General features: G+C 39.1%; 1 protein-coding gene across 2 annotated transcripts in view; it reads left to right on the forward strand.

Annotated features, from left to right (window-relative positions):
• The window catches only part of LAMA3 (laminin subunit alpha 3), a 105,648-nt gene that overhangs the window by 21,382 nt on the left and 61,482 nt on the right, over positions 1-22,784 (forward strand). Inside the window, exons 7-22 of one of the 2 annotated variants that reach the window (XM_077184850.1) lie at positions 1,002-1,117; positions 4,018-4,136; positions 7,849-7,939; positions 8,924-9,055; positions 10,461-10,523; positions 11,603-11,644; positions 11,777-11,914; positions 12,752-12,886; positions 15,357-15,491; positions 15,890-15,936; positions 16,771-16,870; positions 18,037-18,089; positions 18,506-18,611; positions 19,549-19,648; positions 20,086-20,242; positions 22,083-22,221. In XM_077184850.1, the coding sequence (XP_077040965.1) occupies positions 1,002-1,117; positions 4,018-4,136; positions 7,849-7,939; positions 8,924-9,055; positions 10,461-10,523; positions 11,603-11,644; positions 11,777-11,914; positions 12,752-12,886; positions 15,357-15,491; positions 15,890-15,936; positions 16,771-16,870; positions 18,037-18,089; positions 18,506-18,611; positions 19,549-19,648; positions 20,086-20,242; positions 22,083-22,221 (1,673 nt within the window). Of the gene's footprint in view, positions 1-1,001; positions 1,118-4,017; positions 4,137-7,848; positions 7,940-8,923; positions 9,056-10,460; positions 10,524-11,602; positions 11,645-11,776; positions 11,915-12,751; positions 12,887-15,356; positions 15,492-15,889; positions 15,937-16,770; positions 16,871-18,036; positions 18,090-18,505; positions 18,612-19,548; positions 19,649-20,085; positions 20,243-22,082; positions 22,222-22,412; positions 22,546-22,784 lie in introns of both variants that reach the window. The other variant, XM_077184856.1, reaches the window with a different exon arrangement.

Consider the following 22,784-nt stretch of genomic DNA (forward strand, 5'->3'; position numbering starts at 1 on the left):
TCTTGGCTTGCCTGCTGCAGGGAAGTAACTATGGATAATCAGCCTGTCTCAAACATATTTTAAAAACCTGCTTTAAACCAGCTCTTGCTTTTATCCATAATGGCATTAAAACAATCTTTTATTAGGGTGATGCAATATTTTCAGTTATGTTTTAATGAAAAGTAAGGGGGGGGGGAGATGCGTGCCTCCGTTCCATGTGTCTGTGCTACAGAAAAATAAGTAAAGAAGGTGAGAAATCTATGCAAATAGGATGATTATACTGGAAAGTTCTATTGCCCTTGTGTTACTAGACTTCATGCATAAGAGAAGACTGTTTTAAAAGGCTTCCTGAGTCCCAAGGCCTTTGTTCCTCATGGTATTTAGTTGCTGTGCAGGATGGTAAGACCTTGCTCATAATTAGATCCTGCCCATTAAGTAGACTATTCAGCTAAATAAATCAAAAACCTTCTTACATTTTGTTGGTGAATAGTGTGCACTGTCCTAAAACTGTCTTAAAAATAACAGGATCAAGTTATGATCTTGGTTTATGAAAAACACCAATAATATTATTGTAAACAAAGCATAATGGAAAAATTATGAAGGCATGCATTTAAAGGTGATAAATATTTTGATTACTCTAGGCCAACAAGCTTGAGCCTTGGAATGAAGTTAAAACAAGATACACATAGTTTAGAATGTATCAGCTTGACTGAATAATCTACAATAGTTTCATTATCTAGTCTATGGAAACCAATTATAAACATTTTGTGTAAGTAATGTGTTCTAATAAACTCATAATCACATGATTAAAGTAATCAATCTTGAAGAATTTTAGGAAAGTTCCACAGTGTTCTAGTCTACTGATTGACTTCTCTACATGTGAGGTTTATGTCCTATCTTTCTCATACTGTATGTAAGTCTTGGACTGCAGCAAAATGAAGAAAAAAACAATTATTTTTTATTTAAAAACTTAAGAGATAAATTTTAAGCCTGGCTTCGTTAAGAGGCTTTTATTTCTGTAGGTTTCAGTGTGAATGTCAGCATAACACTTGTGGGGAAACTTGTGATCACTGCTGCCCTGGATATAATCAGAAACAGTGGCAACCTGCAACAGCTGGGAGTACAAACATATGTGAACGTGAGTAGCCAAAAAGATGGTGGGTTAAAAGAGGTAGTGACAAGAGGGTGGGAATTAGCTGTAGCACACATGTTAATGGAACATAACCCCTTTTTTTTCTGTATAGGGAAAATGCTTTCCATATAGGAAGAAAGAATCAAAACTGCAGTGAATATTATTTATGTTCTTCTTTCTTATTAAACAGTGGAAGTAATAATTTGTGTGAGAATATGACATGAGAAAAGTAAAAGACTTTTTGTAGAACATTGAGTCAACATTTCTCCCCAGCTGTAACTGTCTGCTGACAGACTGTGGGTCTCCAAGCAGAGCAGAGACTGTAGGCACCTTCTACAGCTCCAAAATGTTCCTTTCCATCACCTGGCCTCTTGGTGTTTGGATTGCAGAGAGATTGCTTGAGGCTGCCACTGCTTATGGGTGCTTGAGCTGCCCTCCCTTCCCAGGCTGAGAGCTGCCCCTCACTGGCTGTGTGACAGTGGCTCAAAGGTTTGTGGTGGGGAATCCTGGTGATTCCATGTTGGTACCTCTTCCCATCCTTGTGTTTGGGCATTTGGAGGACATTAGCCCTACAGACCGAGCAGTCAAGCTGGAGAAGCCCATTCATTTGCCTTTCTCCCACTCTCCCTGTGTTTCATTCTTAAATAAAGTGACAGCACGGATCCTCTTTTGGTGATGGGTTTATTCTGTCCCATGCGAGTGTTTTGCATCCCTGGGTAGAAGCCAGATGGGGTGGTGCAGAGCATTGCAATCTCTGTGCACAACCATTTCCTTTGTGCCTGGCCTGATTTGTCTTTCTTGAGAGTAGCATAGCCAGTGGGTACAAACTCTTTAACAGGAGAACCTTTTTTGAATGCCAGAGATGTACCTATATAATTACTCTGAGGAATAAAGAGATGACTTGTTTAATTGCAGTTATTAATTAAACTGCAGTACTAAGACTTGGGAGGGGGGAAGGAGGTTTTGTGTGATTAAAATGTTTGATATGAGGTAGGCATGTTGGGACACAGTTTTTGAACAATATTTGAAACCTCATTCAAGTCCCTCTCTTTAAAAGGAAAAATTTCTTGCCAGAAAAGAGACAGACAAAGAGCATAAATAACGTCATGGTTTTTGAATAATGAGTATATAGAAGATCACCTACAAGATTCTGAGCCAAAACCACTTTGTTTCTAACTAGCTCTGAAAAAAAAAAATCCTTTTTAGTATGGATTGCTCCTAGCAGTTTGAGGTGATTTGTTGAGAGCATTTGCCAGGTGCAGGCCTCTTTAGCTGGCAGCCAGTAGTGAAGGAATTAAAACAACCTTATTCAACTTTCCTGAAGCCTGAGATTCCTTGAGAGAAACTCTCTGAAAGAGGTCAGTGAAGCTTGTAGGGATCAGCCCAACATTTTGCTGTTAGCTTCCCGGTATGTATGGATCAGCAAATGGCCCCAAGTGGTGAAAAGGTGTTTAATGAGGTAGAAGGGGTTTCTATTCCCTGTAAGTGAAAGTGCTGCTACTGTAGTCAGAGCAAATTTCCCATTGCTGTTGGAAGACATAGCTGAGCTGTAGCTCACAGGTGGTTTGACCCTAGAGGCGAGGGTGGTTTTATTTACATTGTAATTATACATATATATAATATTCTACTTTTTTCCTTTTCTGACTTAATATCTTGAGCCAGCATCTCATTTGTGTCATGTTTTATTTTCTTGAAGAATTTTCTGAGTAAGAAAACCCAAAGATCTTCTTAGGGTATTACATCCTGGTTAGGGAACCCACTCTTGAACCCTGTCCAGTTCTTGTCAGCAGACCATAAGGGAGCCTGATGGCACCTCCTCAGCTGTGTGGTTGGTAATTTCTAGGAAAAGTCTTCCTTATCCACAACTCTTCAGATAAAAAGGCATAGGGAGAATGCAGAGAATGATCCAGTTTCTCTTCTCTTGTCTGTATGATTATGTAGCAAGACACGGAAAATCCGTTGTCCCTGAGTTATGCTCCCAGTTGTGCCAGGAACTTGAAATAGAGTTTGGAAGGATTGCCTCCCATATGCTTCCCTCATCCTGAAGTACGGGCAGAGCCCTTAGTTTCTGTAGCCCATTGTCTTCCAGATTATTGTCCCCCCTGGTCCTGATGGAGGGAGGGTTTCCCTAAACATGAAGTAATAGCTTTATCAAGTCATAACTTCAGGAATTTCCTGGGAAAGTAACTTCCTGTAATTAAAAGATCAGCTAGCACCCAGATGCTTGGGGAAGCCTGTTTTTTGCTACCTGCATTCTTTCAAAAAATATTCCCATTTGCCTCTCCAGCCAAGAAGGAAGATCAAATCAGAAAAAAAAGAGGACATTAAATGAATTTATGGCCCTTTGGTTTATTCTATGTTTGTTGTTATGGTTGGTTTCTACACAGAATTATAGCCAAGTTTGCTGGTATATCTGTAGCTACAGCTGAATATGAGAGTTCTTAGGTGTAGATCTTTTTATTTGAATGTATCTTATCTAAAATTGTTAATTTTAAATAAAGGTTTAGTGCGCATAGCATCAGTCCAGATGTATTTTTGAGACATGGCAAAAGAAACATTTGAGTATGTTTTTGATAATTTTAAAAAAACTACAGCAGCCATTTTTCTGGATCTTCCGAGTTGTGCATTTATGCTTAACCATATAGTTTTGAGATGGTACAACCGTTGCCTTCTCTGGTAAGACTAGCTGCACATTTTCTTCATGCCCACATTATTGTACTATGTTTTTGGTATGAAAGTCCAGTTGTTTATAGGTAAGTATGTACATTTGAGTATACTCCAGCCTGAGTGTATGTACACAAAAAAAAAAATCTAATCTACTTTTAGACCTCTGCTGGAGGTAAATGCTGGAGACTGCTAAATTCCAGCTTTATGAAGAAAGCTGACTTGGAACATTACTTTTTCAGCCTGCAATTGCCATGGACATGCCATTGATTGCTACTATGATGCTGACGTTGATCGGCGTCGAGCAAGCTTAAACATCCATGGGCATTATGAAGGTGGAGGAGTCTGCATTAACTGCCAGGTAAAAAGGTCATTTTGATCAGTTTAAAAAAATGTTGACACCAGTAGTTTTGAGTCTGACCAGTCTGGATAGGCCCATTTGTCTGATGGTGTTACTGCTTGTACTCAAAGTGTGGAAAAAGGCACATGAAAATAATCTACCTTGTTCAACATTGCTTGGTAATGTGTGAAAGACACGTAAAAATTGTATTTATGCTCTGTCCTGTGGGATCAAAATAAAACCACACAATCAAAGCAAACAATTTGATCAGCTATAAAAATTTCCTTTCCTTTTGTTACAAAGTCTGCCATTTCCCTCCTTAACAGAAGGAAGGAAAATTAAGCAAATAAAATGCCAGCTCAAGCCAGCTGTTTACTTACTTCAGCAAAACACAGAGGAATCTCTCTCATCAGCAGAAATAAAGGAGGATCTAGACTATACCAAGATGGAAAGTTATAGATATTGGGAAAGCAGAGAAGTATGGAAGAGCCCTCTGGAGTCCTTTTGGACTAGTGCTCCACTCAAACCAAGGCTGGAATGCAAAATTATATCAAGTTGCACTGAGAAACATGCAGTTGAATTCTGCAAATTTCTGAGGATGCACTTTACACACTGAATCTTTAACAGCATTCAATCACACTCCTGTTTAGCAGGAATTTCCCCAATTGCAGCTTGTGATAGTTGCCTTTTGGGCTTGTGCTGTGCTTATATGAGAAGAGTTGGTTCTGTCTTTTGTGTAGAGGAAAGATGCCTTAGGTAGAGGAAAATAGCCATCAGGCACCTCCCTCCACACCAACCAAATTCATTCCATCAGTTTCCTCTGAAAACTGAGGGGATGAGCTCCGTAACTATCTTAGAGGCTCCATTGGATTGAACCAAAAATTGTAAATTTGGAATCAGAGACTTTACACTGTGTCTGTCATAAATAGATAACGCATTTTTGGAAAGAACAAGAATTTCTTTCATTCTGACTTTGTTCTACTCTGGCAATGACTATGAGGAAAGATCAAATAAGACTCTGATAAAGATTTAATCTTGGCCTTATCTCTGTGGGACTGAACTACTCGACCTCTTGAGGTCCCTTACAACCTGAGTCATTCATTGGTTCAGTGATCTTGGGGTTAAATAAATCCAGACTTACTTGGAAGTCTGTCTGTCTTTTGCTGTCAAGTCATCTGATGTATGACAAGCAGCTGACCAGAATTTTGCATTGCCGGAAAATTATCATCGGTTCTATGTTTCCTGTGAAATCTATGCATCATGATTCCTGTATTACCATGTTGTGCAATTTAAAATATAGCTGTATTCAAGCAACAAAAAAGGCAAATATCCAGTATAGATTATATTTTCCATATTCTTCCCACAATATAATCAGATATTGTCCAAAAGGCAGTCAGAAGAGAGTAGTGTTATTTTTACTAACATGAGTAGAAGAAGTGTTCTTTGTCTTCCCATTGACATTTCTGTGCAGAACTTTGTTCATACAGTCTAGTAAGATTTACCATGTTGGTCCTTTCTATCAGCTCTTTGTTCATGAAAGAACATTTCTTTAAATACTACTTCAAATATAGAAAATAGCAAAATTAGTCTAATTCTACAAATCCTGGTTATATGACTGATATGAATTGTTAGTAATTAATTTTGTGGAAGTTAAGTTGGATTAAATGAGTTTAAATCCAATTATAGCTTTCTTTTTTTTCCTTTTATTTTCATTGACAAAAGGCATGAATTTTACTTTACTTTTTCTGTTTGTGTCAGGGGAAAGCAAAGTTTTAGGGATGGATGCCTGAATGAAGAAGTGATATAAATGAAGTGTTGCACAAAAAGATAGAATCAGTTTCTTTAGAGTATGATGACAGAGGAGCTCTGGAAACCACACAATCCTACTCAGAGTAGGTCTAATTAGACCAGGTTGCTCAGGAACTCATTCTTCCAAGCTTTGAACTCTTCCAAAGATTGGAATGCCACAGCTACTCATGACGACCCGTTTTGGTGTTTGACTGCCTGCATAGCCTATTTTGTCCCTAACATCTAATTGAAATTTTTCATGTTCCAATCTGTGCCTGTTGCCTCTCATCCTTTTTTGGTGCACCTCTGACAGGAGTCTGGGTCCATCCCCTCTGTATTCTCTGATCCAGTAGTAGTAGGTAGCAATAAATTCACCCTTCTCTTCTTGATGCTGAAGAAACCCAACCATCTTCTTGGATGTCATGTGCTTCAGTCCCTCACCATCTGCATGGGTCTGCCCACAGCACCTGTTGCTGTATCACAGAGGTCCATGAGGTGGATTTGGGAATATTTTGCACTGGGTAAACTATGCTGGATATGTCCCATCACCTTCTTGTCCTTCGTGTGTTCTGAATTTGTGCATTGGATCTCCTTTGCCACTGAGCAATGGCTCACTACCCTCATTAGCTTTTTTTTTTGCTGCTCCTCTTCTCTTGGAATTTTTCTTTTTGTGCTTTACCTTCCTTGCTAGTTTTAACTCTGCTAAGCTTTGGCTTTCTGAACTCCACTATTGCATATATGGGCAATGTCTTTGTATTGCCACCAAGTAGCCTGCCCTGCTTCCACCTTCCATGCACTTTCTTTTTGTGTTTGAGATCAATCAGAAACTCTGTGTTTATCTGTGCTGACCTTCTGCCATGCTTTCATGTTGGAAAGAACTGTTCTAGTTCTAAGGAGGCTGTCCATGAGAGTCAACTCTCTTGGTTCCCTTTCCATCCAGGACACTTTCACACAGGATCTTGTCAAGCAGCTCTCTGAGCAAGGACAAATCTACTTTTCAGAAGCCCAGAACTGTAATTCTGCTATTTTCTTGTTTGCTTGTCTTTCTTTCATGTATTCAAAACACCTTCTGGATTACCTGCACCTTGCTGCCTTGTCCTTCTGGCATCTTCCTGAAGCTCTGTCTGGGCTGGGGCCACTGATGTGCTACTGGAGTGAGCAGAGCTGGAGAACATGCAGAGTCCTGAGTGCCCTGCTCATGAACTGCTCACCAGTCCAGCCATGAAATGCCGTGTCCCTGCTCAGCCCTGAATTGCAACACTCCCTAAGGAGGAACTAAACAGGGAATGGGAGCTGGGGGAAGTATTTTGGTTGCTCCAGGGCAGAGCTTCCTGCTCTGGTTCCCTGGCTCTCATGTCTGTGAGCTCATCAGGGTGCCTCATGACCATGATTTACTCAACTTGTACTTGCCATCACTGCTCTAGTTTAAATTACTTAGGGTTTTTTTCTTTTTCTGGTGTGCCTAAACCACAAATTTATAGAGACAGACATTTTTCTAGTGGAAAATCTATTTTGTGCTGGCTGGACTGTTCAGTTTTTGATTTCTTCTGGTATTGCTGATCTTAGAAGATATTCAGAAAATTAATATGTAGTATAAGAAAAAATTAATGTTGCAGTTTCTTGAACAATATATACATGGTGATAAGAGAGTAGCCTAAAAGGAGGTATTTTATGATATAAAGAGTTATTTTTTCAAAGATTATTTTTAATGAGAGGAGGGGTTTATAGTGCTTTAAAGAAAAAGTTCAGCTACTTTATGTGAGAATACAATGATTCAGAGCCCTGTAGAGAACAGGTGGTTAAAGAACACCATGACTGACTCTTTATTGGAGTCTTATTCAGCTCTTAGTTGTGTATAGAAACAGTGTAAAGGATGTTATTGTTTCCTAATTCTTCCAGGTTCCTCTCTTTATCTCGTACTATCCTTTTATTTTGTTTTGCACAGCATAACACAGCTGGGATTAACTGTGAGAAGTGTGCAAAAGGTTACTATCGTCCTTACGGCGTTCCAGTGTGGGCTCCTGATGGTTGCATACGTGAGTCCTTCTCTATGGAGTATCATCTCCTGGTGGCTTGAGGGGTTTGGGCTGTAACCAAGGCATAGGACATGTCTTTGTGGAGGAAAAAATGAAAGGGTGGGCAAAAAATGTTGGGAGAAGAGCTACAAATGAATTTCTATATTGCTTTAAGCCTTTTAAATTATATTCTTCTCAACTTATGTGTCATATGAGCATATTGAGAACAGCAGAAAGATAGAAAATAGGCCATAAAAGGGTACAGAGGAAATAGGATCATGGAAACCTGGGATGCCGTTACACACCCCACAGCGAGGAGGATCTCAGGACCCCTGGGAAGCCATTCTCATCTCCTGTTCTCATGATCTTGTTTCTCTTAGCTCTCTGATGTACACATGAGCTATCCTTTGGCCCTTGGTCACTTGAAAAATTTATTCTATAGCTTAAAAGGTTACAAGGATCACTACTGTGATCTCGTGCAGTGCTGAGCCCATCGACTAATAAGTGATGCAATAGGGTAATTACTAATAGAACATTTGAAAAAAAACTGAGTACAGGTAGGAGGAAAGTGTTGGATTACAAAGAGACTGAAGGAGATGTGACAAGCAGGAGGAAACTACAGTTATGTTGTGTTTGGGGATTGAAAGGAGTGGGAAGTCAGCAGAGCTGTGGTCATAGTGTTGCATGTAGTGTGTAAATCAAAGTGAATAGAGTGGTGCTTAGCCTGGACCATGGAGAGAGATGAGTGGTTGCCACAGAAAAATTGCTGTGGAGGAACAACATGCATCTTTTGGAATTAAAAACTCCTAAACACTCTAAGAAAATAACATGGGTTTTGCTTTTAAAGGATGTATTGGTGATATGTAAGTACTTGGGAAATGTTAACTCTTTAAATAACGAGTCATTCAATCTTCAGGTTTGTTGTTACAATGCCCTTGTGCACTGCTGTAAAAGGCAAATTGATTATTTTCCAAAGAGTGCTTAATTGCTGATACTTTTACTTAGCTTGCAGTTGTAACTTGGAGCATGCAGACGGCTGTGAGGAAGGGTCTGGCCGCTGCTTCTGTAAGCAAAATTTCCAGGGAGACCACTGTGAACGCTGTGCTGATGGATTCTATGGTTATCCATTTTGTGTCTGTAAGTACACAAGTAAAATTGCCTCTTTTTCTGTATTTTAAATGTGCATTAAAGAATTAATGGTTTTCATTGCTCTTGACTTGGTTAAAAAGCATCTGGTATTTCAGCTTCACATATTTGTATTCTGATAAATCAGTTGTTACAATACTGAAGAGAGTTGGGTTATTTAACAAAATGGTAGTGACTTGAAAAACAGAGATTGTGCTGCATTGTCCCAATTCTGAAATCATTTGAGACATCAGGTTTACAGCCTGATGAGTGACCTGTGAACTCAGTGAGTTGTGAACTCCAGTCCTAAAGCCCTGGACAAATTGTTTAAACATGTGTCAGGATTTTCAGGGATAAAGACCACCTGCACAGAGAAGTAGAACATGACTATAATGACTGAGGGAGAGAAAATGGGTGTGTGTTCTCCTTGACACCTCTTAGAATTTGGATCTTGCACCTCTGATAAAAAGTGCTTTTCCCATAAAAAAATTACATATGAAATAACTGAGCAGAAAATGTAGCATCAGGATTTCTGCATAAAGGCTTCTGACTCCATGAAAGGATTGCAGAGATGCATCAGTGGGATGTTTTGTGCCTTCAGCAAAGATGTATTTCTTCCAGCTGATAAAAGACAAGTGTTGATCTGGGACAAGATCTGAGGTCTGACTAGAAGAGAGGTACCACTATAGAAACACAAGAAGAGTGAAAACAATACAAAACAAAGGAAAAAAAACCCAGTGAAAATTGAATGTTGTTTGAATTCAATGGCTGTGATAGAATACTGTCTGTACACTGTATTCTATATTATCACATCTCATATATCTTCTTGATTGAAATCTGACATTTTTAAATTAGTTCAGCTCAGGTAGACATTGATCTGAGTCCCTCAGGTGTGTGTAGCTCATTGATTTGGATCCCATCTGAATGCAAGAAAATTTAAGAATGGGAAAGACAATCTGGAGGACTCTCAAATAAAAGCTCCTAAGATTTACATGTAATAAATTATGGCAGTTCATGTAGCAGGTAGTAATGCCACATAGAAGTAGATGGACCTTTAGCTGGAAGCAGGAAATGTGAAATAAATATGGAAATCCTTAGGTAATTTTCACAATGCTATTTTGTGTAAGAAAGCTTCCTGCACAAAAGGATAAGGAGCAGGAAAGCAACCTGGTGTCATTTCCAAATGGTGTCTGGCCTTTCAGACTGCTTTTTCGAGTAAGGAATCTTGTATCTGATTTCAGAATCAAAAGTCTCTTACCTCTTTCCTAAGAAAACTAAAGTAAACTAAACTGGAGTTGGTTACTAGAGTCATAGGAATATCATGCTCTTTATTGATGGTAGGTAACTTTATTTTTGTCATGATTTTAATAAATTTAACGTGTTTCCAGTGATCCTTGCTGTTTCTTTTGTTTTAAAGATAATCCTGTATATCCTTCTACTTCTTCAGTTCCAAGTGATGCTGTGGCTGGTGACATAATAGGCAAGTTCTTGGTGGTTTTTCCCTATTTCACTGTTTTTCCCCATGTTGCTATTTTTCACTGTTTCAATGGTGCCTATCTTTTGTAGAATACTAGAATCATTAGCTTGATTTTTAGGTAGCAATTTTGCCTCTGTTGGTGTTTATTTTTCAAGAGAACCTTTGTTCTTGCCAGAAGTTCATCATACTGTCACATTTATACCAAATAGTTAGGTGGGCTAGCTCCAGAAGGAGTTATGGATCCAAACAACTTTGGCGAGCCTCTGGCAAACATCTGCAGGAGGAGCTGAACATCTTGTTTGGTGTGCTTAAGAACACATCCATCAAGAGTTTCTGACATGTACAACTTTCTGACATGGCAGCCACTGCTTTGTGGTGTCAATCTCTTTCTTGAGGCTAGCTGGCTCTGTCTCTGGACTGTCCTCTGTCACCTGGCAAATTGTATGTTGCCCTTAGCAGTGAAGGACTTTGATTTCTAAGAAAGCTTCATATTTCTTGTTTAGCCCACTGTAAAGCTGCCTGAAATCCATACAATGATTCCCTTGGTGGGCTTATGTTTTTTTAGCCTATGTTATCGTTCTGCGAAACAGAGGCATCATCACAGTTAGCACTTAATCACTTGCATACTTAAAATGCACTTCACCTTGGTACAGCATCCAAAATAATTTCCCTGGTCAGCCTCTGGGTATTCTGTTGCATGTTCCCTTTTCTCACAAATTTTTTAATGGAAGAAGAAAAAAAATCCAAAGGAAAGTGAATAAATGTAACTGGAGAAAACAGATCTTGAGCTCTTTACTATTTCAATGAGCAGCATCTGAATTTGAAGACACAAGAAATCAGCTGCTTCTAAGTGGAAGTTTTAGTAGAAGTTGTAAATTTTTGCTGTCAGACTGAGCACAATTCCAGATTGTGGTTTTTTGAATGAGATTTTGCATGTAAGACAGTAAATACTACTCATGAACAAAAATACCCTATTTGTCTAAGTACTGATCTATTTTTTTCTACAAAATTACAAGGAATTCTGGGATTATATGCACTCACTTTGTTTTTTTTTTTTTCTTTTCCTTTCCTGTTTTAACTAGAAGGAGGCTGCAAACCAGGGTATTTTGGCCCCCGGTGTCTGCGTAAGTGGCATAGTTTCTTTTGACACTTGGAGCCTGTGCTCCAGGATAAATGCCAACCTGTGGCTTCCAAGGGAAATAAGAGCTTCAAGATCATAATACTGCAAATGTTTTCTTTACAAATGTGCTCTTCAGCATGCCAGTGCCATGGTGCAGGAGTGCTGGGCAGTGACTGCGATGGGAGTACTGGGCAGTGCAGATGTCGAACTGGATTTGGGGGTTTTTCCTGTGATACCTGTGCAGCTGGCTATTTTCAGTACCCCTTCTGCCAGGGTAAGCCAAACATTCCCTTTTGGCAAGCATATCCAAAACACCAAGTTTTAAACTGAAGGATAGAGTTATTTTGCCATGGAGATGTATTCATAACAGGCTCTCCCACAACTCACAAAAGTCAGAGAAGAATAATGTGATGAGGGGAGATTTTGATCTAAAAATTCCCCGGTTTCCTTGGTTGCTGTCTGCTGTTTGATGCAGCTGCCAGACTCTAGTTTGTGTTTGGATTTAGTAACATTGATTAAACTTAGAATAAATTTGGAAATATTTCTGTTACTTATCCTTGGAGGTTTTTTTTTTAAAAATATACTTAATGTGAGTTTGCAACCTCACTTTGATGCACAAAGCTACCCTATCTAATCAATGCTATAAAACTGACTGGTTTTGAACTTTAATAGAGGTCTCTGTGCTGTCTTTTTAGGCTATTTATTGACCACTCCCACCCAAGATTGTAAATCTAAACCATGAATTGTTTTGCTTCGGTCCCAGAAGTGATGGAACTACTCTCAATAGTTGGCAAACCACTTGGAATTGATAAATCAGACTTTCAGTGGGGCCAGGCCAAGTGTAGTGCTTTGACACTGATAACTGAACTTTGATCCAGCTTCCTTGCTCTTTCATTAATGTTTTCCTTGTTCCTGAATTGTTACAGATGTGAGCAATCAATAAAAGCTGTTATGAATCCATATAAATCTGATAAGAAAATTGTCATACTGTTGAGCATCAGGGAGCAGGGAGTTGCTTTTACTGCTATTTTTTTCAAATGTATTTTTATTTCAATAAAGATAAGAGAGCCTGTACACAGGCTGCCTCTGAAATATCTTTTCTCATTGGCAGAGTGTGAATGTAACTTGATGGGTACCCAGCCTGAAGTCTGCGATTTTCTTGGGAGGTGTCTTTGCCGCTCAGGGGTGGCAGGACTTCAGTGTGACAGCTGCCAGCCTGGCCACCACTCGTTCCCTGCCTGTCAAGGTAAGGCTGCTGATTGCATGTACAGCATCAAACACGGCCCTGAAAAGGCAGACAGCAGTGCTTTCCAGAACAGCAGCCAGAGCAGTGTTCATAGCAGAAAAGGGGCAATTCCCTCTTGTGCTTTTCAGTGAAATCCTCATATATTTTAATTCTCCAATTTCAGGCCTTTTTTTTCCCCTTGTAGTCAGACTGTTTGAGGTACCCTCAGACAGCACAGCTGTCATACTAATAACCAAAGCATTTGAGAGCTGTTCTCCCATGGAGGCCCACAGCAACAGGGCACACTTGACTGCTGAGGAACCAGCATGGCAGAACTGTGAAGCACTGGTCTGCTTCTGCAGAGAGTCTTTGGGGCCTTGTTTGGTACCAGTTTGTTCTGTAAATCTGAAAATCTGAAGCTCTTATTTTGCCCTTCATGGTGGCTTCTCACTTATTTTAAGATCATCTACCAGCAGCTAACCCAGCCCCTGTCCATGTAGGCATAAAACATGAAAGATTTCTCTGGAGTTTCCCACCAAGGACTAACTTGCTTTTTTACAAGACAAGGAAATTAATGGAGTATAACTTTTGAGTATTGTAATGGTCTTGTGTGTGTACAAAGACTCCCATCACATCCTACTTGGCCCTAAGTTTTGTCTGCCTTTAAAGTGAATGAGAGAGAGGGCCCTTAATCCTTATCGATTTTTTCATTGAGAAGGAATATAGAATATTGCAGAGTTCTGGTATGTGCTTTCCTGTGCTGATTAACAAGTTTTATGCATAAAATTATGATTTACTTTCTTCTCTCTTGTTATTTTTGGCTGTTGACTATGTCAGTCTTCTTCCTTTGGGCTTATATAGCTGTTTATCTCCTATAAAGGGACAGCAGAATTCTTTATGCCCTCATGCCCTGGTTTCAGCTGGGGTAGAATTAATTTTACTCCTGTTAATTCTACTGTGTTTTACCTTTTTTCCTATCTTCTCCCATCCCGTGGGGGGGGTGTGAGTGGCTCTGTGTACCTATTTGCCAGCTGGAGTTAAACTGTGGCACCTTGCGAAGATGGGCCACGTTGTGTTACCAAATCAATGGGTGGAATATAAAAACACCATGTGATTGTGGGTTTTATGGTCTGGAATAGATGAACATTTTTAATGAAAAACATAAAATCAGGATTCTGCATTGGTACACAGTGTTCAGTGGTTTTAAAATAACCTTTTTTATTTTCCTAGCGCAAAATCAAGTAGCAGTCGTAAAGCAAATCAAACCCGTATTGAATATGTTTGATCTTTGAACACCAAAAGCTGAAAAGAGACATAAAAGCTTAAAAGAGCATGCAAAAACAAATTGTAAAAGACAGATAAAAATAGTTGAAACCACAGTAAGTGGGATTACTCAGAACTGCTGCAGTTCACAGTTTGCTCAGTTAAAATGAGCTGCCATGGGTTTAAACATAAATTAACACAGCATGCTGCAAGCTGTGGGGGAAAGTGAGCAGCCCAGCCTGCTATTCCTGTGAGGAATCATCTTCAAAAGAGAGACAGATCTATATTTTTTGGGCTGCTGTGACTAGAACTACTCGACTACACGACTCTCTGGTCGTGACTTGTTGAACTCAATAGAAGCTTTATACAAATAAAGCAATATCAAAACAAAGCCTTTAAACAAAACACTAATACTTAAAATTAGGAGAGAATGCTATATGGTAGTCAAATGACGGAGGACTCTAGTGTAGGTATTGTTCTTGGAAGCTTCAGTGTTTGTATTTCTCTTACACTAACTTCCTAGCAAGCCCTGTGTCTTTCCAAGCATCCTTAAAGTAAACACAGCAAAGTCAGATGTCTTTGACTGCAACAGAAAGAGGAACCAAAAGGGGGAACCAGAAACATGAACGTGTAGCAGAAGACAGTGTTTGCTTTGTATTTCTGTCAGTCAGACATTTCTGGCAGTCATAACATCCAAGTGGTTAACTGCAGCACTTCATCTTGTACCTGGGACAGCTGGGATGTCCAGATGGGGTCCCATTCCTGTACCTGTGAAGTGTGACCCTGTGGAGCATTCCAGCATCATCTCAAGAAAATAGCAGGCCTTGTCTTTAGCTGTTAGCCCAAAATAGTGGTAACTCCATAAGAAGTTCGCTGTTACAGTTGATAACATGCTTTGAATATATTTTTGAAAGATTTTTTCAAGTATTTCTGTCATGTGACATTCCTCCCAAATGTAAGATGGATTTATGTCCCTTACATGTGTTTTACAAGGCATCAAACCAAATCTCTCAGCTGTGAGTTAACAGAACTGCAAGAACCAAGATTATCAGTGGTTGAGGACATAATTGCAGAATAACTGTCTGTTTTGGCATATTTATTTTTGCTGGTAAAATTATGGTTTGTTTGGTTTTCTGAAGATAAATTATTGATTTATATTCAAAGGTAAGTTTTTTGGCAAATTCTAGATTTAGACATGTATCTGTTCTTTTTTTATTCCTCTGTGCAGCATGCAGTTGTGATGGTGTTGGCTCATTGGGGAATACCTGTGGTCCTGGAGGGCAGTGTCTGTGCCACAGTAACTATGCTGGGCTGAGATGTGACCAATGTGCTCCAGGATATCACAGCTATCCCAACTGCTTGCGTGAGTAAAACCTTTCCCTACTTTTACTGGGATTTTCCTTCCTATTTCTGCAACATGGAAGAAAATAAATCATCTCAAATATATTTCCAGTTAAAAGATTTCCATTTTGATGGCATAGGAACTTTAAGAAAATATCTGTCAGTTCCATAGGCTAGTGCTCTATTTTCCAAGTGACTGCTTTGCATACAAGCCCAAATACTATAAATCAGGCTAAATGCACATTAAAAAATCATTATTAAAGGCTTCTGCTGTCTTGGCATTTAAAGTATTTGAGTCTCTCCAAGGTAACCGTATTAAAAAGCCCTTTCAAGCTCACACCGGCTACATTGTGCTTCTGCACTGCTACATTCCACAGCCTCTGTTTTCAAAAGATCTTTCAATGTGTTTGTTTTATAAAGGTGTCAACAGCGAGTGTGACCCTGCAGGTAGCATTGGTTCTCATTTTGTAAGTATTCTGCCACTGCAGCTGAGAGTGCATGTTAATCATTCATGTGTCTTTGCTGAACACATCCAGCTCATTACTCAAGCCCTGAAGCCTGCTCTTAGGCTCTAAAAGAATTGCAGGAGCTTGTTTGAAAGTAGGAGTAGAAATAAACTTTGTGTTTTGCTTTTTGATCATACCATCATACCAGTGCGAAACATTGTCAAGGATGGGGGTTTTTTGTCTTTTATATAAAAGATATGCAATCTGTTTATGTCTTTTTGGTATACTCTTAACACTAACGTATGCATGAAGATATAAGCCTGTGCATGTCTCAAAGACTTTCTGGGTCTGGGTTGCAACAGGCCTTTCAGCATCAAATTATTCTTGAAAAATCATTGCATCTTTGTTGCCATTCCACTATTATTGTTATTAATGTGATGGTGGTAATTATTGGTGTCTTAATAGTGTCTTGAGATGGTGTCTTCCACCAATAAAGAAAAGATTAAATATGAAAATGAATTAATGTTTTTAAGGAAATACTGGGGTTTATTCTTCATACAAACCAGTTAATACTTCAGAGCACTTCTAATAAGGCTATAACAGAATTGGAAAGTACATCCTTTGGGACCCTTAGAATAAATTAGATACATAAAAAATATGCAGGGTGGAACAATCCTTTGCTGATAGTATAAGACAGAAAAATCTAAGATGTCTGAATCAGCCTGAGATCCATGGATCTGTAAAAGTCAGTAAGCTGCATGAGCTCTTAACAATGTTAGGTTTCTCTTAGTAGTAAAGATCAGTAAGTTTTTTTATGGAGCAGGTAAACCCTTATTAGCTCCTTTCTGTTGTTAGGGATATTGTCAATGTCTCCAGCATGTTGAAGGTCCTACCTGCAGTAAATGTAAACCCTTGTACTGGAACCTGGCCAAAGAAAACCCTGAGGGATGTACAGGTATGGCTTCATGATGTATCTCTTTGGCTTATGAAATGTAGTCATCTTTATTCTCTGACACTGTCTGTGGTGCTCTTTGTGACTTTCACAACTCTTGTTAACAGCATGTTTCTCATACAGCTTAATTGTAAACCCATGATACCAGCAGTTACTTTCAGAAACCAGGCCATAATTTCATGGCTGTTTGCCTAGTGCTGAACCAGGGTGTGCTCTGAAGTTCCAATGATGTTCACTTCATAGGGCCCTATGGCAGATCTACTGGGCCAAGACAGGATTTTTACCTGTAATCCTGAAACCAGAATTTGGCTCATTGTTTTGTGGGGAAAAAAAGTGCTTTTTCACTTTATTTCCTAGCTTGGAGTGTAAAGCCTTCTAGTGGCCTCAGGGTGTGACAGATCTGTTATGGTTTGTATCTGTATAATAACCTGTGATTGTCCATGTTTTCCAACAGGGAGAGTGTGTTTTTAAGGCAGATAATAATAATTAATGAAGATTAAAAAGGGTAAAGATAAAAAAAATCTTTAAAGTACTCTCCAACTGTTTCCTTTGGAACAGATTCCACCACAACAGCCACTTAGGATGAGTAGCTTTAGACTGATAATAGTATCATTACATTTTTTACTTTAGATCTCTAAATACGTAACAACTCCTCAAATATTGTGAACTGCACTTTCCATGTAATTCTCTATTTTCAGTCACAGAGTCGATACTGGGTTTGTCCAAACTTCTGGCTCAGCATAATTCCTCCTTGCACTATTTTCTCCATTTCTGTTTCATATGGAGAGTTGATTTGGTCCCAGAGTAGCATTGCAGAATAGAAGGTTGCCAGTCAGACTGGAAGACACTGTTTTGTATCAATTGTATGAATGTTTCTAAGAAAGAAAACAATTGTAAATTCAAACTCAATACTGTTTTTTGTCAAATACAAGTTAAATCACTTTAAAACATACCAGTAAACCACACATACTTAGAAGTCCTCATTCTTTCTCCTTCTCTCTTTCTTCTCACCTCATACCAGTCTGCTGTTCTGAACCTTTAATTCCAGAATAAAAATCAACCTTGTGGCACATTGACTCAAAATTGCAGTTTCTGGGTGGTGGGGTTTTTCCCTGTAAAGTATCATGAAAAGATGAAATGCAGGTGTCTTTTTTTTTTCATCTGTGCAGAATGTCAGTGTGATGTCAGTGGAACACTAAGTGGAATTGCAGAATGTCAGCAGGTAAAGAGAAATTAAAAGAAAGATATTAAATTGTTAAGATAAATTATTGTAACATTTGCTAAGTTAGAAATCTTAGCACTCTTTATTGCTTTTGAACATAAAATACCTAGTTTTATTCATCAAAGGATCAATTTTATGCATCCTAGGGATAGATAAAGTTTTAAATTTTTTTTCTTCTTGAGTTTATATATTTTCTAGTCTGTTTCTGAAGATGATAAATGACAGAGATCATGTCCAGAAAATGGTTTTTTTTTGTTTGGTTAGGGTTTTTTTTTATTTTCTTTTTTGTGATTAGAAATTTTTTCCTCTTTAGAGGAATTAGAGGGAATTTAATTAGAGGGAACTCAAAGTACTGCGAGATTGAAGTTCTGCAAAGATATTGAAACATTTTTTGATGAAATTTATTTTCTTCACAGGAAAATGGGCAATGCTACTGCAAACCTAATGTTTGTGGAGATTCCTGTGACACTTGTGAAGCTGGTTATTATGCTCTTGAAAAAAAGAATTATTTTGGCTGCCAAGGTAAAATGAATAAAGAACATCTATGGTGGAACATTTGCACTTAGCACAGAAGTCTTTAGAATTCCTTAGGCAGTACTTTTAGAATGGGGATGTTTGAATTACTCATGTGCACAGCATTTTGCACTGGTGCTGTAACCTTGCTTGTGACTCCTGTTTTGCCTTTCAGCAGGAGAATGAACAAGGCAGATGTTACCACTGTGCTTCCCAGTCATTTTGTGCATGTCTTAGAAAACAGGGTGCTTTTAGACTAGGACATAAATCTATTTAGGAAGACTCAGCCTTTCAATCCAGCTTGAAAGTTTTAGCCTTGACATACTTGTTCCTTAGTACAGCATATTATACCTCATTACAGACCTCATTAGAGGTGTCCTTTAGTTTGTGCCACAAGTGCTGTCTCCTGTAGAAAGTCATTCAATGTTGTTGTCCAGTGTCAGTTGAAAATATGTGTATTATATGAACCCATATGTTGCAGTTTTGTCAGATTAAATATTGGGGTACCAGGCTTAGAAACATTAACATCTTGCAATTTTTGTAATTTAGGTTTTAGATTTTGTTGTTAGTGGGTTTTTTTAATATAATTATTCTTTATGATATTGCTGCAGGAATTCTGACTTGCTGGGAACACATTTGCATAGCAGTTCTGCAAAACTGCAGCCCTGCATTTAGCAATGTAGCAGGGTGTATTATTTGAGGGTTTTTTTTAAAGTGACTTTTGTCACATTCTAAGGAGAAATTATAAAGGAAACAGGCACAAACACAGGAAGCTCAAAATAATTGCAGCTTATGCACGTGTATTAAGTTGTGCTTGAGAGAGTCTAAAGGGCTCTGGGAGGAGGAAGCGAGTCATTAATGGTGTTTAATCAGGTGAAGCCATGGTGTGTTTGCTGATAACTTCCACCTCTCCTTTTCTGGTTGGCTTCTGCTGTTGGTGTGCCAGGCTGCAGGTGTGATGTTGGAGGATCCCTCAGCCCAGCCTGCTCCCAGCCCTGGGGCAGCTGCCGGTGCAGAGTGCACGTCGTGGGCACCACGTGTCGCGAGTGAGTCCAGCTGGGCTCCTGGCACAGCCTCAGCACAGTCCCTTGTTATGCTTCCATCTGACATTCTGGGTTTGTTGATGATTAACTTGGTAAATTGCACTGGTTATTGATATTAATTTTCCTGGGGAGTTTCCTTCCTATATTTTAGTAAGATTTTCTGACTTGTTTCATTAAATAACCAATACCAGTTATGCAATATGTATCTATGTATCTATCAAGAGTTGTATAGGAAAATGTATCAAAGCTGTGAAAGCTTCTGGAAAGAAAGTTCTTATTGCATCCCTGTAACCAGCTGTCTTGAATCTATGAGCTGGTGTCAGAATTCCTCAGTCACCCGTAGATCATCTCTCTTCCACTGCTTTTTGCCCTTAGATGTAGATCATAAATGACTGGTAATTCTTTGCTGATTTATTGTGGGCTTTTTTCCTTCTTGAAAGGCCTGAAAAAAACTATTTTTTTCCTGATCTGCACCACATGAAGTTTGAGATTGAAGATGGTACTACTGTCCAAGGAGAGAAAATTCGGTTTGGCTATGATCCTCAGGAATTTCCTGGCTTCAGTTGGAGAGGATATGCACAGATGTCCTCTATACAAGTAAGCTGGTATTTCACTCAAGACTTCGGGGTGAAAATGAAAACAAAAGTACATGGCACATATGTCTTTATAATACTGCTATGTGTGTGGAAGGTCATGGAAAAAAGAGAAAAGGACAGGATCTGACTAATCTAAACTCTTGGGCACTGTGTTGCTGTTGGGATTAGTGAGTTGTGGGTATTTTTGTCAGGTCATTTGCATGTTGCTTGTGCAAATATGCCTCCTTCAGAAATGTTCTTTGAGGTTGGTTTTTTTGTGAGACAGCTGTAAAGAGGGAACTTACAGCTTTAAAGTCTATAATACTAAGTGCAGAAATTCTTGTCAAGCCAAGAACAGTGGGAACAGCAGAAGGTTAATACTTGGCTAAATAGTTTGAATTGCACAGGTCCATGACAGTCTGTATCCACAAAATTTTCAGGTAAATTCCAACTACTGTCACCGAAGTCATCTTACACTTGAACTTACATTGGGTAGAGAAGAGAGAAGTGCTAGCTTTTATTATGAAAGATACCTTCACATTACAGCAAACAGGAAAATGTGTGGTTCAGTAAAAGAAGCTGTGAGCAGGGGCATATTGGCAACAATTATTTTAGTTTCATGACAGACTATGAATAAACTAAACAATAGCTGAGGGAATAAGTAAATCACGGGTCGAAAGTTGCCATAATTTCTCTGAGAAGGGCCCTTCAGACTTTGGATTGAACTGCTGATCAAATGAAGCAGAATTTTAAAACAGTAGGTTTGAGCAATAAATGGGATTCGTTCACTCCCCTTGAAAGCAGGGCTTTGGTATAGTCGTGTCTGGCCTCTGTTTGTCCAGGGACTAATGAATTACTATAGCATGGAACAAAAGCACATAACCATTGTGCAATGATTTCCTCTATGTTCTTCTTCCTTCAGTCTTTCGTCTTTTGTTGTTTTGGTCTGTTTTTTTTTTTTAATCCCAGATAATTTTTGAATTTTCAGTATTATTGCACACTCGTAAATGAAGGCAGCTCTTCGGTATCTGATTTCTTAATGCTTGCTTTCTAATTCAGCTGCTTTTTGCGTTTCTTTTCCATGGGCATTTTGTACAGGCTTTTTGTTCTGTTCTCAGATGTGGGTAACAGAGAAAACATTTGCATTTGGGGAAGCAGAGTGGACCACAGTGGGGAGGTCACTGTGCCACAAATAGCTTGGAGAGGGACAGTGGGTGGATTGTGATGGGTGAACTGGTGGGAACTAGATAGCAAGGGGAGCTTTAGGATTTTGGATAGAAATAAAGAAACCAAACTCATGAGATTGCACCAATTCTGTTCTTTCCTAATCCACCACTGATCCTTAACATGTCTTTTAGTTTTTCTGAAAACTAAATAATGGGGCTGTGTGAACGCAGAGAATTTTGTGGGTCTGGAGGTGTCAGTTCAGCTCCAGGACAAGGACAGCATTCCTGGTATTGCAACTCTGAGCAACTTTAGGAGCTGGTAGAGGATCAGCAGCTTCAGGGACAGTCTGAGGTGTCTGCATGCTGTGGGATCTCAGACTAGGATCAATGATTGTGGCCTATTCCTTGGAAAGGCAGGAATATCAACAGCCATATGCCTCCTTTATGGCATCAGTGGGGACAATAATAGTAAAATACTGTTGCTGAATCACACTTACATGTTAGTTGAGCCTTCTGTGTCCTTCTGGATCAGCTGGTATTCAACAAGAGTTTTATTTCACAGGGGATTTTGTTCCATGCTCTTTTGTAAGCTGCCCATGCCTTTTTGTCTTTGCTAAGTGGTTTTTCTTTCTCTGGGTGATAGTAACAAGTAATGTACTTTCCATTCCTCCTTTTTCCCTTTTTTATTTTTCCCAGCCAGAGGTGGTTATGCCTATCACTGTGGCTTCCCCTAAGCTCTTCCACCTAGTCCTCCACTATGTCAGCCTGGGCTCAAAAAGCTCTAAAGGGAAGATCTCAGTTGCTGAGGGAAAACATATTGGCACTAATTATACTTGTAAGTGAATTAATTTTCTCACTAGGCTTCCCTGTCTTCCTCTGTCATAGACCAGCACTGCCATTCCAGTATATACTTTTCTGCATGTGCCTTTTTCTTGTAGGACTTTAGTCTGGTGCTTGCATGGCTTCTGACTGTTTTCCAATTCAGCACTTTATGGCTGTTTTTGTTTATTAACTTCCATTTTGCAGAATGAAGTGAGGATAACTTTGAATGTGGAAAAATCAAACCTCTACTTATTTCACATTATCCTGAGGTATATTAACCCTGGAGGGGAAACATTATCTGGTCGTATATCTGCTTGTCAAACTCAGCCTGGAGCAGGTAGGTGTAACTCAGCAGTGCAACAGCTCAGGTGAATGTTAGATCAGAGAAGACTTTCCAAGGTGCACCTAAGTCAAGTCTTTAATTTTGCTTAAAAGGCATCGCTTTTAACAGTGTCAGTGCTTTTGCGCTTCTCCTTGTATATTTTGCTGTGTAATTGATGTGGCTGTGTTTGCATGAAACTCTTGCTTGCAGTAGTAATCAGCATTTGTTTCTTCAAATGTTTGCCACACTTAGTA

Source organism: Agelaius phoeniceus, chromosome 1 (assembly GCF_051311805.1).
Source record: "Agelaius phoeniceus isolate bAgePho1 chromosome 1, bAgePho1.hap1, whole genome shotgun sequence".
NCBI classification, from domain to species: domain Eukaryota; kingdom Metazoa; phylum Chordata; class Aves; order Passeriformes; family Icteridae; genus Agelaius; species Agelaius phoeniceus.